General features: G+C 40.1%; 1 protein-coding gene across 12 annotated transcripts in view; it reads left to right on the top strand.

Moving 5' to 3' along the window:
• camk2d1 (calcium/calmodulin-dependent protein kinase (CaM kinase) II delta 1) overlaps nucleotides 1–13,993 on the top strand; it is a 216,301-nt gene that overhangs the window by 186,154 nt on the left and 16,154 nt on the right. For 8 of the 12 annotated variants that reach the window (XM_049568860.1, XM_049568856.1, XM_049568858.1 and 5 more), the window contains 2 exons: nucleotides 1,032–1,076; nucleotides 3,830–3,878. In XM_049568860.1, the coding sequence (XP_049424817.1) occupies nucleotides 1,032–1,076; nucleotides 3,830–3,878 (94 nt within the window). The remainder of the gene's footprint in view (nucleotides 1–1,031; nucleotides 1,077–3,829; nucleotides 3,879–13,993) is intronic. The other 4 variants (XM_049568862.1, XM_049568864.1, XM_049568863.1 and 1 more) reach the window with 1 other exon arrangement.

The following is a 13,993-nucleotide window of genomic DNA, read 5'->3' as shown; positions in this document are numbered from 1 at the left end:
ACTGTTTTGGTCAATGGAGTCTGGTGGCTTTGAAGAGAGCATAGATGATGAACTGAAGCCGTCTACAGTAACATAAAGCAGTGAAAATACTCTTAATATGTTGTATTCTTAAAGTGGTATAGATTACTTTTGATGGGACTTCTTTTAGGTAGCTAAAATACATTTTGTCACTGACCCCTTCACAGCAGTGGATTGCTTAGCTTCCATGTTGGAATCCAGCCTGCTTCTCCAAAGTGGGGGCATGCTGACTGACATCTACTGTTTGTAATACACTAACTATGGACAAGTACCCCATACAACCCCACCTCAAAAAATCTGAACTTTCCCATCAGGGGATTTTAGTCAAAGTGAATCATGTTACACATGTCAGCTGGGACACAGTGACACAGCACCAGTGTACAGCAAACAGGTTTGCAATAGCATGCACCATATATGTAAAGGAGAAGGAGATCCATCCTGACAATTAAATTGTGTTACCTCGCTGTCCTTTCTGGTGTTGACTATTTCTTTAATGTCTTTACAGTAACATGGATATATGTTTAATGTATCTGAAGATGTGTGTAATTGGTCAAATGCCTGCCTCTTACATATTCATGTCAACCTTTTTTGAATGTTTAAGCTGTAAAACAAAAAATTATAAAAGTATTCTGCAGCTGTTTCTAAGGCACATCTGTTAACAGGTTGTTTCCATGGTGTCTGTGTTTAATGTTACTTATTGTCAAGTTTTTGTCAGTATTGGGTGATACTTGATCACCTGTGGTTAAAGACTTTACTTGGTGTTCTAGGAACTGTCACAGCTTCCATTGCCATAACCTCCCAGGTATCTGTAATAGTGCTGCAGTATGCTGTAGTGATTGTGTTTTTAGTACCGACTTGCTTTCCCCGACATAGAATTTATATCTTTTCCCCTTCTTCCTTCACTACTTTTTTTTTTCCTTTCTGGCAAAATACCTTTCTGTCAAGCATTCTCTTCCTAACTCTCTTCCATTCTGCATCAACCTCTGTTCCTACTGTCGGCCCTCTCAAATCAGGAGCCTCAAACCACTGTTATCCACAACCCAGCTGATGGAAACAAGGTATATGGCTGATCAGATGCTGGTCTGGTATGGAGCTATATTTGTGTCTTTATTACATGCGAGAAAATAAATGATATGAGAGAGAGAGAAAATGTTTTCACACTGATAGCAAAAAATAATATTTGAGAGTAAAAAAAAGTTTTTTGAGAGAGTTTTTTTTCTTGGAAATCATTTTTTAAATCTCAGATTTTTTTTTTTTATATTCTATGACAAAATACTTTATCTCAAAACTTTTTTTAGTCTCAAATATTATCATTTTTTGCTATCAGTGTGAAAACTTTTTCTCTCAAATATTTTTTGTCCTCTCAAACATTTTTTTCCCCCTCTCATATCATTTATTTTCTCGCATGTAATAAAGACACAAATATAGCTCCATAGACTGGAGCTCTAATTTGCTGATGATGTGTGTGCCATTTAGAGTAGAGCCTTAACGTTGCTTCTGATGATGTTTGTGTGCCACTGGATGTTACTTACATGTCGTGATAAAACAAGGGACTATGGTATTACTGTGAAATAGTGCATGCTGTTATCAACTGTTGCATGTAATTCTTGACTTAACATTTGTCATCAATGTGTACGGTTTTGTATATAACTTCCTAAGCTGGATATTTATGTGATTGTCATGATGTAAGATCTGGACATAAAAATGAGTTTGTTTTATCTTACAAAGCATGTACAGCCAAAATGTTGTCAGTTTTATAGTTGTGTCCGAGACATTGGGATTATGCATGCTTTTGGAACAGAATAAACACCATGCAATGCTATGATTACCAAAGTTATTTCAAGCCTTAACAGAATAGCCTGGAATCCATCTGCCAAGTCTATGCAGATGTATGGATCTGTGTGGGAATACGTGCATGCTTGTATATTTTGCTTTGTGAAGTGACATGATGGTGATGTGGCTCATAGTGTAGCATACAGTATACGTTCTTGTGCATAGTAACAGTACTGTGTAGTACCATACAGGAGGAAAGAGTCCAGCTGTTTGCTTAAGTCATCACTTATATAAATGTAATATTCTGCTTTTTTGTGTTTGTGTTCATCCACAAGCAATGTAAGGGTCATTGTACAATGTGTCATCCAACATGGGATCACTTCTTATGTAACAAAGGGTTGGAGAGGGTGAATGTGAATGTTGTAGAATGTGTAGTTTCCATATAAAGGATAATTCAATTTAGTATTACCCATCATTCCCACTGGTAACAGTAGGAACTTGTTAATTGCTGAGATCTGGGAAAATTTACACATCTGTAAAAAGTCAAGATGTTTGGAGAAACATGAGCAGTCAAGCAACCAGACAGTGTGTAAATAAAACCCATTATATTAGCTGAGGGAAGGAAACTTATTTGGAAGGAAAATTAATGCAAAAGTACAATTCTTACCCAAACTATCTTCTCTCTAGTTTAGATGGACTTCCTGTTTCAACATTAATCTATTAGACTTACTATATTGACCAATATAAATATATTGGCTGTATCAATAATATTGTTTGACATAAGTTTATCACAGATATTTTTGTACTGGCATATATGTATGCACCAATGATATTGTAAAAGGATGAATGGTTATTGGCCATAGTATTCAACATTTTTACAAATACTGAAATTGTTATGTATCCAGTAGCTGATAAATGAATTGACAATGCACTTCTTTGACTTTGGGTTGGATGATATGAAAAAAATCAAATATCACAATATTTTTGACAAAATACTTCAATAATGATATTGCGACAATACTGTAGGGTTGACTGTTGGTAATTGCACAAAATATGCATACAATGTCTGTGACAGTCTGTGACACCAGGGGTCAGCACGCCCAGGTCCCTGCCCCTGCCTGTTGCCTGGTACACAATGCACACAATGCCCCATACTACTTTTCACCACTGTCCTATTTCCAGCCTCGCTGTCCCTGAATTAAATGCCTTTTCCCCCCACTCGCTCTCTGCTTGTACATACCAGCTCCTGTAACAGCTCTGTTTCTCTGATCCTATGGCAGCTCGACTCCTCTTCTACATGGATGCATAAAGAGAGCAATCTGTCACTGTTTCTCTGTCTTGTGCATGACAAAGACTGGATGACGAGACTCGTTGAGGTCGAGAAATATCCCAAACTAAACGACCCATAGTCCCGACATTATAAAGACAGTTGCCAAAAAGATATTGCCTGGCACATCATAACTCTGGAGATTGGCTCTTCAGGTGAGAAATCAAGTTTAGTTAGGGGCTCTCCACTCATGATTTTAAGCTAATGCAGAGGTGGAAGAGGTACAGATCTTTCTGTAAAAGTAAATCTCAAATACAGCTGCTGCAAGATATTGTGATTTGGGTAGACATGCAGGAGGAGAGTGTTCTAAATACAGAAACCTGTAACACTTGAAGTGATGGTTCTCGGGAACCTCGAACCATTCCTTGATTGAATTTACAAAACAACTATTGTATCATGATATATACCAGTATGGTGATATAAAATTACATATGCAGTTACAGAAGATTTTTTTCATATCACCCACCCAAAGTCACTATATTCTCACAGCATAATATCATCACTGTTGCCACTTACCGTCTATCGAGAGAGACTGTGTCAAAAGTCAAATCCCAAATTTAGATGGTGAAGTAGATAATGGTAAAATGACCTGTTGTGGATGAACACTGAGCATATGGATCTCATTTGAACTCGGGTTGTTTGTCCTCAGCTTGGTTGTGCTTTTATATCAGGCTGCTTTTACTCATGTGTCTCTTATCTGTTGTTTGACAGGAGTCCAGTGAGAGTGCCAACACTACCATCGAGGACGAGGACGTGAGAGGTAGGGAGGTTCAGACTAACCAATACAAGCTAGCCTTCAAACTTCAAACTCCCAGGCGCCTCTTTTAAACTCTTTCCTCTCAATCTATTAACAAGTGCTGCCATTTGAAGTTTTTACCTCACAGTTTAAGGTCACCTCTCTTCTCCCTCTGTGGGTGCACTACATTATATGTTTTTCACTGGTTGTGTCTTTTGCATGATGGTGTTGCATGTTTTATAATTAATGTCTTTCAGTATCAACATGTTTCATTTCTCATGGTCCCTATGTCTTTATTTTAATTCAGTTCAATTCAATTTTATTTATAAAGCCCAAAATCATAAATCACAATTTGCCTCACAGGGCTTTACAGCATACAACATCCTTCTGTCCTTAAGACCCTCACAGCGGATACATGTCATGTCTGGCCCAGTACAATGTACATGAACTATGGCAGAATAAATCTACTAGGGGCCCCCAGGCTGTCACATAAGTTATCTGTCACATCATTCAGACACAAATTTATTTCAATCAACCAACTCCCATGAAATGGATTATTATGTGAGTGGACAATATTTGGTTGGTTCTGAGCTTGTTACTCCAGTGGTGGTGGACGCTACTTGAAAATGTTTTCAAATTACTAAAGACCAACTGACAAATAATTCATATTTTGCCTTTGGGGCCCCTGAGGGTCTGATGCATTCACCCAGTTTGCTTAGAGGGTAATTTAGCATTAACTTAAACTCACTTTTGAATGTAAAACCAATAACCAGATTTCTGAAAGTCTAGACATGCACACTTTGATCTAGGTCAATTACAAGTTTTCTATGAATATTATAACAATATCAATATTACAAAATATATTGGCTAATATTGTTGATATATGTATGCATAGGTTGGTAGGGTGCTTAGCCTGGAAGTATTAATTAAATATTAAATCAATCAATCAATCAATCAATTTTATTTATAAAGCCCAATATCACAAATCACAATTTGCCTCACAGGGCTTTACAGCATACGACATCCCTCTGTCCTTAGGACAGCTGGAGTTTGTCGATTCTCGAGATTGTCAACTGCAACGCTGTTGACCGCATCAGTGATTTTTTTTTTCCATACTGCCCTTTTCCAACATCCTTTGATGCCACTTTTCAGGCTGCTAGATAGAAACAGTTTAATTGGACCTGGAATGTCAGCGTTTCCACTTCTAGCTCAGAGAAATTCTCCTCTCATATTACAACTCAATGGACGAGGCCTCTAAACCCAGAATATATTGGAGCAGGATATTTAAATGACTGTTGTTTTCACCTGCTATATTTATCAACGCCCGATCATTCTTACGCTGTTTTAGCCTGGATAAAAATGTTTCATGCATCACACATGAACACTATCGTTGGATGATTTCTGCGCTAGGATCTGAGCTGGTTTGTATGTTAGGTTAATAAATGAGGGCCAGTATGTGTCTTTAGGCATTTTCGGACCAAACAGTTCTGGAGACTCTATTAATCTCAAGAATTTATCCAGTAATCATGACAAAATTTCACACAAATGTCTAATAGAATAACATGATGAAATGATGACATTTTATATCCAAAAGGTTGAAGGCCGGCTTCACTGTGGCATCATAATGTTCTGCAAAAAACACTTTTCTGGCTATTATTCAACTCTCAGGAACAGAAGGAGAGACATTTGGTTAGATACTGAATTGGTGACACTAATCTTGGGTGTCTACCTTGAAACTGTACTAACTGTATAAATCTTCTGTGCTGCTGGGTTTAAGATCTATGTGAAGCATCCATGTTTTAGAATATGTAACTTATTTACAGCAGCATTTGAAGCATTGTCAACTGTAATGGCTGCATATGAGTCTGGACAGACATGGATGTAAACTCTAACTGCAACTGGACTGGTTCGCAGATGCATACAACTACAAGACCAATAGGATCAATCAATCAATCAATTTTATACAGTACAGGCCAAAAGTTTGGACACACCCTCTCATTCAATGCGTTTTCTTTATTTTCATGACTATTTACATTGTAGATTCTCACTGAAGGCATCAAAACTATGAATGAACACATGTGGAGTTATGTACTTAACAAAAAAAGGTGAAATAACTGAAAACATGTTTTATATTCTAGTTTCTTCAAAATAGCCACCCTTTGCTCTGATTACTGCTTTGCACACTCTTGGCATTCTCTCCATGAGCTTCAAGAGGTAGTCACCTGAAATGGTTTTCCAACAGTCTTGAAGGAGTTCCCAGAGGTGTTTAGCACTTGTTGGCCCCTTTGCCTTCACTCTGCGGTCCAGCTCACCCCAAACCATCTCGACTGGGTTCAGGTCCGGTGACTGTGGAGGCCAGGTCATCTGCCGCAGCACTCCATCACTCTCCTTCTTGGTCAAATAGCCCTTACGCAGCCTGGAGGTGTGTTTGGAGTCATTGTCCTGTTGAAAAATAAATGATCGTCCAACTAAACGCAAACCGGATGGGATGGCATGTCGCTGCAGGATGCTGTGGTAGCCATGCTGGTTCAGTGTGCCTTCAATTTTGAATAAATCCCCAACAGTGTCACCAGCAAAACACCCCCACACCATCATACCTCCTCCTCCATGCTTCACAGTGGGAACCAGGCATGTGGAATCCATCCGTTCACCTTTTCTGCGTCTCACAAAGACACGGCGGTTGGAACCAAAGATCTCAAATTTGGACTCATCAGACCAAAGCACAGATTTCCACTGGTCTAATGTCCATTCCTTGTGTTTCTTGGCCCAAACAAATCTCTTCTGCTTGTTGCCTCTCCTTAGCAGTGCTTTCCTAGCAGCTATTTGACCATGAAGGCCTGATTTGCGCAGTCTCCTCTTAACAGTTGTTCTAGAGATGGGTCTGCTGCTAGAACTCTGTGTGGCATTCATCTGGTCTCTGATCTGAGCTGCTGTTAACTTGCGATTTCTGAGGCTGCTGACTCGGATGAACTTATCCTCAGAAGCAGAGGTGACTCTTGGTCTTCCTTTCCTGGGTCGGTCCTCATGTGTGCCAGTTTCCTTGTAGCGCTTGATGGTTTTTGCGACTCCACTTGGGGACACATTTAAAGTTTTTGCAATTTTCCGGACTGACTGACCTTCATTTCTTAAAGTAATGATGGCCACTCGTTTTTCTTTAGTTAGCTGATTGGTTCTTGCCATAATATGAATTTTAACAGTTGTCCAATAGGGCTGTCGGCTGTGTATTAACCTGACTTCTGCACAACACAACTGATGGTCCCAACCCCATTGATAAAGCAAGAAATTCCACTAATTAACCCTGATAAGGCACACCTGTGAAGTGGAAACCATTTCAGGTGACTACCTCTTGAAGCTCATGGAGAGAATGCCAAGAGTGTGCAAAGCAGTAATCAGAGCAAAGGGTGGCTATTTTGAAGAAACTAGAATATAAAACATGTTTTCAGTTATTTCACCTTTTTTGTTAAGTACATAACTCCACATGTGTTCATTCATAGTTTTGATGCCTTCAGTGAGAATCTACAATGTAAATAGTCATGAAAATAAAGAAAACGCATTGAATGAGAAGGTGTGTCCAAACTTTTGGCCTGTACTGTATATAAAGCCCAATATCACAAATCACAATTTGCCTCAGAGGGGCTTTACAGCATAAAACATCCCTCTGTCCTTAGGACCCTCTCAGTGGATAAGGAAAAACTCCCCCCAAAAAACCCTTTAACGTGGAATGCCGCATTGGCTGTGTGTAACTTATAATGTCTTGACCAGTCACCATACACTTATGTTAATCAGGGTTCCTGCTCTTGGAGAGTACCTGAAATAGAAACTATAAAGTCCCTCAAAATGGTATTTAAAAAAACACACTAATTTGTAGTTCCTTTGGTGCGAACACAACAAAAAGGATGTTCTTAGAGCTGTGAAAAAGTTCCTCTGGTCCAAAAACACCTTATATGTAGGCTCAAATAATCAGGCAGAGCTGGTGCCACCAGCTGGTACAGCTGGTGGAGCTGTATATGACATTCAGAGCATATGTATGATTCAGAGACTGAGCCAGGGTTGTCTGCATACAGCTCTTAACATAGAGATGGGTGACCAAGTGGCTAGCTGCTAACACTGCGAACAGTTTTAACAATGGCAACAGTGCTGACAGAGCTAATGGTGTTAACCATGGATGGGGGAACTGGAGGGTGGGCGCTTTGCATCTGACGAAAACAGCTGTCCTTTCACGTCGGCATTATACGCCATTGGTCAGCCTGGGGGCGTCCCCAGACATGTCGACGGGCAAAGTCCATGACCAAACATCGATATGTAATGAGGTTGGATTGAAAATACAGTATGTTGTTTGCTGCTATATAAGTGTTTTGAATGTCATATGCAGCTCTTTTGAGGTTAGCACTGAAAACTTAACAATCCCCAAAGTGCACAAGTCTGAGTTACACTCATCTCTATTGAAGCCATGCACCATTTGAAGGCTGTACAGCCATACTGGGACTCCAAAAAGACTTGCAGTAGAGATCAGGCCTTCAGTAGTTGGCTATAATACCAACCAACCATTGGAAAAATATGAGCAGACAATCACGTGATACCTGGCAGTTTATAGATTGTAGTATGACAGGGAGCTTTGTGCTTGAGTTCAGTGAAATGGATATTTGAGATATTTGTTCTAGCTATCCAAAGAGTAAAATTGATTTGTGATTGTGAGTCTTTCGGTTTGTGTTTAAGGAGTGTTCACTACAGTAGTTACCTTTCACTACTTTCAATCTGTCAAACAAATGAGATATGAATCTTTTCACATTTAGTTAAAAGGTTTATTCTGTTGTCATCTAAGCATTAACTAATTTCCTAAGGCCCCCCACATTCGAATCTTACCTTGTAGTGTGTGTAATTGTGTGTATATGTCTTGGCATATGTGTGTCATTGTCATTGATGGATGATTGGGATTGTAACTTTATTCAGCTAAGCTCTGAAATTGCTTTACACCACTGTCCTTATGATAGTGTTCAGGAGCATGTCTTCAGTTTATATCCAAGGAGGACTTTTTTCCTCATCACATCTCTCTGATATTAGTCTTTTATATCATACTATAATATAGCTATTTCTCTGTCTGGCATTTGTGGCCCCAATCAGAGACTCAGTCTACAAAGATGCTTAGAATTTTTTATGAAATGAGTGGCAGGTTATAATCTTGGTATCTTTTGTGATTTCAGCAGTGAGTCCCTTGTGGAGAAGCTGTCTGTGGCAGGGAGTGGCAAGATAAAAGTGCAAGTTTTGCAATGAGGGCAACTATCAATTCAATCAATCAATTTTATTTATAAGCCCAATATCACAAATCACAATTTGCCTCATAGGGCTTTACAGCATACGGCATCCCTCTGTCCTTTGGACCCTTGCAGCAAATAAGGAAAAACTCCCGAAAAAACTTTAATGGGGAAAAAAATGGTAGAAACCTCAGGAAGAGCAACTGAGGAGGGATCCCTCTTCCAGGATGGACAGACGTGCAATAGATGTCTACACAACAGATCAACATAATAAATTAACAGTAATCCATATGACACAATGAGAGAGAGAGAGAGAGAGAGAGAGAGAGAGAGAGATGCAGGACAGACGGTAATGACAGTAGCTTAAACAACATTAATGAAAGTAATAATATTATAATTATGGCTATTGTGGTACAATAAGTTGAAAGTATATATTAATACATATATAAGATAGTATACATATGTGCCAATACACATGCGTATAATAACGGTAGAAGTATGACTAATGATAACAGCAGCAGCAGCAGGATCAGGAAGGGCCATGGCAGCAGCACAGCCACACACGTCACACTATCCAGGCAGAGCTGTGATATAAGTTAACCTGCGAGACAGTGGAGCACAAAGGCTCCGGAAAAGAAGCCAAGTTAGTGACATGTAGTATGGCTTTAGTAGAGCTTTATAAGTTAACAGTAGGACTTTAAATTCAATTCTGGATTTTACAGGGAGCCAGTGCAGAGAAGCTAAAACAGGAGAAATATGATCGTGTTTCTTAGTTCCTGTTAGTACACATGCCGCTGCATTCTGAATTAGATGGAGAGTTTTTAAAGACTTATTAGAGCTACCTGATAATAGAGAGTTACAGTAATCCAGCCTAGAGGTAACAAAAGCGTGGACCAATTTTTCTGCATCTTTTCGGGTCAGGATAGGCCTAATTTTCGCAATATTACGCAGATGAAAAAATGCAATCCGTGAGGTTTGTTTTAAATGAGAATTAAAAGACAAATCTTCGTCAAATATTACTCTGAGGTTTCTTACGGTAGTGCTAGAGGCCAGAGCAATGCCATCTGGAGAAACTATGTCATCAGATAAAGAGTCTCTGAGTTGTTTGGGGCCAAGAATAATTGCAGTTTTGTCTGAATTTAACATAAGGAAATTCATGCTCATCCAGGTTTTTATGTCTTTAATGCAATTATGAAGTTTAGTTAATTGATTAGTTTTTTCTGGCCTCATCGATAAATACAATTGTGTATCATCTGCATAACAATGGAAATTTACAGAGTGATTTCTAATGATGTTACCTAAAGGAAGCATATATATAGAGTGAAAAGGATTGGTCCGAGCACAGAACCTTGTGGAGTTCCAAAACAAACTTTAGTACGTAAGGATGATTCATCGTGAACATGAATAAACTGAAAAAGATCAGATAAATAAGATTTAAATAGCATTACCTTTTTCTTGAATGCAACTCACTTGCACTGATTTGAGTGATGGATGTGTGATAGCTTCCTATTAGCGTCAGATGGCCTCTACACTAAATGAATTTAGTCAAGTGGCCAGTATTTATTCTGTTTAGTGACATGGTTTAAAAGTAGAGGCAGTAATGTGCATAGAAGGTATTTCCATTGAGACAGGGTGAGTTAAAGCTTCAGTCATTGATTTTTTTTTTTGGATACTTGGGGGCAGATGAACAGCAAGCTAAGACAACATCACTTGTGTTGTTGGAGTTGTTGTGGATAACATGTTAGAAGTAGTTGTCTATTTTAACATCCACAGAGCATTAGCATTCAACTGGAGTCATTTTTGTGTCCAGTATTAACTGTATTTATGCCTCCACATCAGCAATAGCCATGGCCTAAGGCATCATGTTTTCATGTTGCCCGTCCGTACCATTCTTGTGATGCAATATCTTAAGAATACTCATGCCTCAGATTAGGCACAAATGTCCACTTGAATGCAACAATGAACTAGTTTAATTTTGGTGGTCAGTGGTCAAGGTCACTGCATTCTTGGAACCCATCGGCTGTATTCGGCGTCTGACTTCCGGCGGACGGCAATACAGCCTCTGGGGGCAGACCCCCGATTTTTTGGCATTCCGGTTTGATTTGGGCAGAGGAGGCAAATTTCCGTTTCCGACTTCCATTTATATATAAGTAAATATGCTGAACCATTGAGATGGATTCAGAGTTTGCAGTGACGCCAATTATGTTTCGCCTCGTTAGTTCACCACACGGACCGTTTAACCTGGCAACAACTGCAGCCAGCTCAAACGTGATTGGTTAATATCACGCGGACTACAAACAGCCTACAACCGGAAACCAGGACTCTTCCGCTCTTCTTCCGGAGGCAAGATCTCCAGGGTTTGCCTACAGACTCTACATTCAGTGAATGTAGAGTCTGTATATAGAGACTAAGGTCACTGTGACCTTGAGTCTGACTCATTCTCATTAATGTGATAACCTCAAAAAAGTCTGAAGGGGATTTCCTCAAACTTGGCACAAACGTCCACTTGGACTCAACAATGAACTAATTATATTTTGGTCGTCAAAGCTAAAAAGTCAAGTTAACTGTGACCTGGTCCGTCTCAATTTCATGGACGGGATATCTTAAGAACATCTTGAGTGAATTCCTTCAAATTTGGCACAAAAGTCCACTTAGACTCAAGGATGAACTGGTTAGAATTTGGTGGTCAAAGGTCACTGTGACCTCATGTTTGTGGCCATAACTCAGTAATTATGACAAAATTTCACACAAAAGTTTAAGTCTGGCCATTATTCAAAATCATATCTCAGGAACAGACGGGGAGGCATTTGGTCAGATACTGACTTGGTGACACTAATCTTGGATGTGTGCTGATTGTATAGATCTTATGTGCTGCTGGGTTGAAGATGTGTATGAAGCATCCATGTTTTAGAATATGTAGCTTCTTTGCAGCAACATCTATATTTGAAGAACTGTGTATTTTCTATGGAGGAATACAACCACAAGGTGGGAATTCTAGTTTTGGCTCTGATTGGGTCTCCACCAGGTCCTGAAAAACATATCTGTCTTTTTAGCTTTTAGTTGTTTGACTCTCCATCAGTAAAATCATCTTTTTCTGCTCTTTAATACTGTAGGCAGGAAGTGCACAGTCTAAAAAAAAAACGACATCTGCTGCTGCTTGAAATGACGTTGATGAGGTTGTGGGTTGATAAATTACTATGACGGAGGCCAAAAAGAAATTAAAGATCCATCCACCCATTTTCAACCGCTTATCCAAGACTGGGTCACGGGGGCAGCAGGCTGAGCAAAGTACTCCAGACGTCCCTCTACCCAGCAATGCTTTCCAGGTCCTGCTGGGGGATCCTGAGGTGTTCTCAGACCAGATGAGATATATAATCCCTTCAGCGTGTTCTGGGTCTGTCTCAGAGCCTCCTACCAGTTGGGCATGCCTGGAACACCTCTAAAGGAGGTGCCCAGGAAGCATCTTAAACAGATGCCTGAGCCACCTCAACTGACCCCTTTCGATGTGAAGGAGCAGCAGCTCTACTCCGAGCTCCCTCCTGATATCTGAGCTTCTTATCTCTATCTCTAAGGCTGAACGTAGCCACCCTATGGAGGAAACTCATTTCGGCCGCTAGTATCAGCGATCTTATTCTTTTGGTCACTACCCAAAGCTCTAGACCATAGGTGAGGATTGGGACGTAGATGGACCAGCAAATCAAAAGCTTTGCCTTCTGACTCAGCTCTTTCTTCACCACGACAGTCCGGCACAGAGCCAGCATCACTGCAGATGCTGCACCAAACTGCTGATCCATCTCACACTCCATTCTACCCTCACTCGTGAACAAGACCCCAAAATACTTGAACTCCTTCACTTGGGACAGTAACTTACTACCAACCCAAAATGAAAGATTATTCTAAGATTTATTTATATGCTGATGAAGACTAAAACAGAGCCAAAGGAAGCCTAAATATTGGACTTTGGGTGGACACGAACAGAAGTCCAGAGAAAATGTCAGTGTTGCTTTATGTTGATACATCAGCTATGCTAACTTTGATAAGTTTATATGGTGTGAATATTGTGCTTTCATGTTGTCCCTCTTTTCCCAAGAGGCAAAAAATAATTTATTACCAGTTTAATAGTGGTGGTAGTGAATGTAGCCAAACATTACAGTTTAAAGTTTTGAGTCTTTGAATGCATCCTGTACGTGTAGTTTTGATGTACTTGTGTACACACAGGGATGGAGAGATGAAATTGATATTGACCTTTAATGTGATCCTAACTGTTGACTTGTTTAGTTGTTATCAGTGATGCTTCTGCATTGTCACCTTCTACCTGAGGACAGAACTGACATCTTCACATCCCTGAACATTTTCACATGCTCTGTCCAAACTGTTTTTTTACAGCTACTGGAACAAACTGTAATTTCCTGCATGCTTTTCATTTACTCTCCATTTCATGTTTTCCTTTTCTCCATTTCATCTTTTTCTATCATTCCTGCTTCGCCCACTTTGTTCAACATGTCCTTCTATCTGTCCATTCCTCTGTCTTCCTCTGTGCCCTCTCTTCACCTCAGCACACTCTCCATCCTCCACTCCCCAAATCTATCACCTTAACCAGTTAGACCACTCCACTTCTCACAGGCCTTCCTCCCTCTCCCTTTCCCCCTCCCCCTCCCCCTCCCACCCCTCCTCCTTTTCATCGTTCTCCTCCTCCTGCTGGTACTCTCCTAGTGTTTGGCCCAGTGGGGAGGAGTGCTGCCAGTATATCCTGTGGACACTGGCGGCTGCCTACCTGCTCCTCTTCATCACATCCTCCTTTCTGGTCTTTTTCTCTGACCATCCCGCCACATGTCACTGTGGCCCACATCACACCCCCATGCAGGGGCCTGACCCCCAACATGGGGT

The sequence above is a fragment of the Epinephelus fuscoguttatus genome, linkage group LG23 (assembly GCF_011397635.1).
Source record: "Epinephelus fuscoguttatus linkage group LG23, E.fuscoguttatus.final_Chr_v1".
Lineage (NCBI taxonomy): Eukaryota > Metazoa > Chordata > Actinopteri > Perciformes > Serranidae > Epinephelus > Epinephelus fuscoguttatus.
Note: the sequence above shows the minus strand (reverse complement) of the source record. Positions and strands in the feature narration are given on the sequence as shown.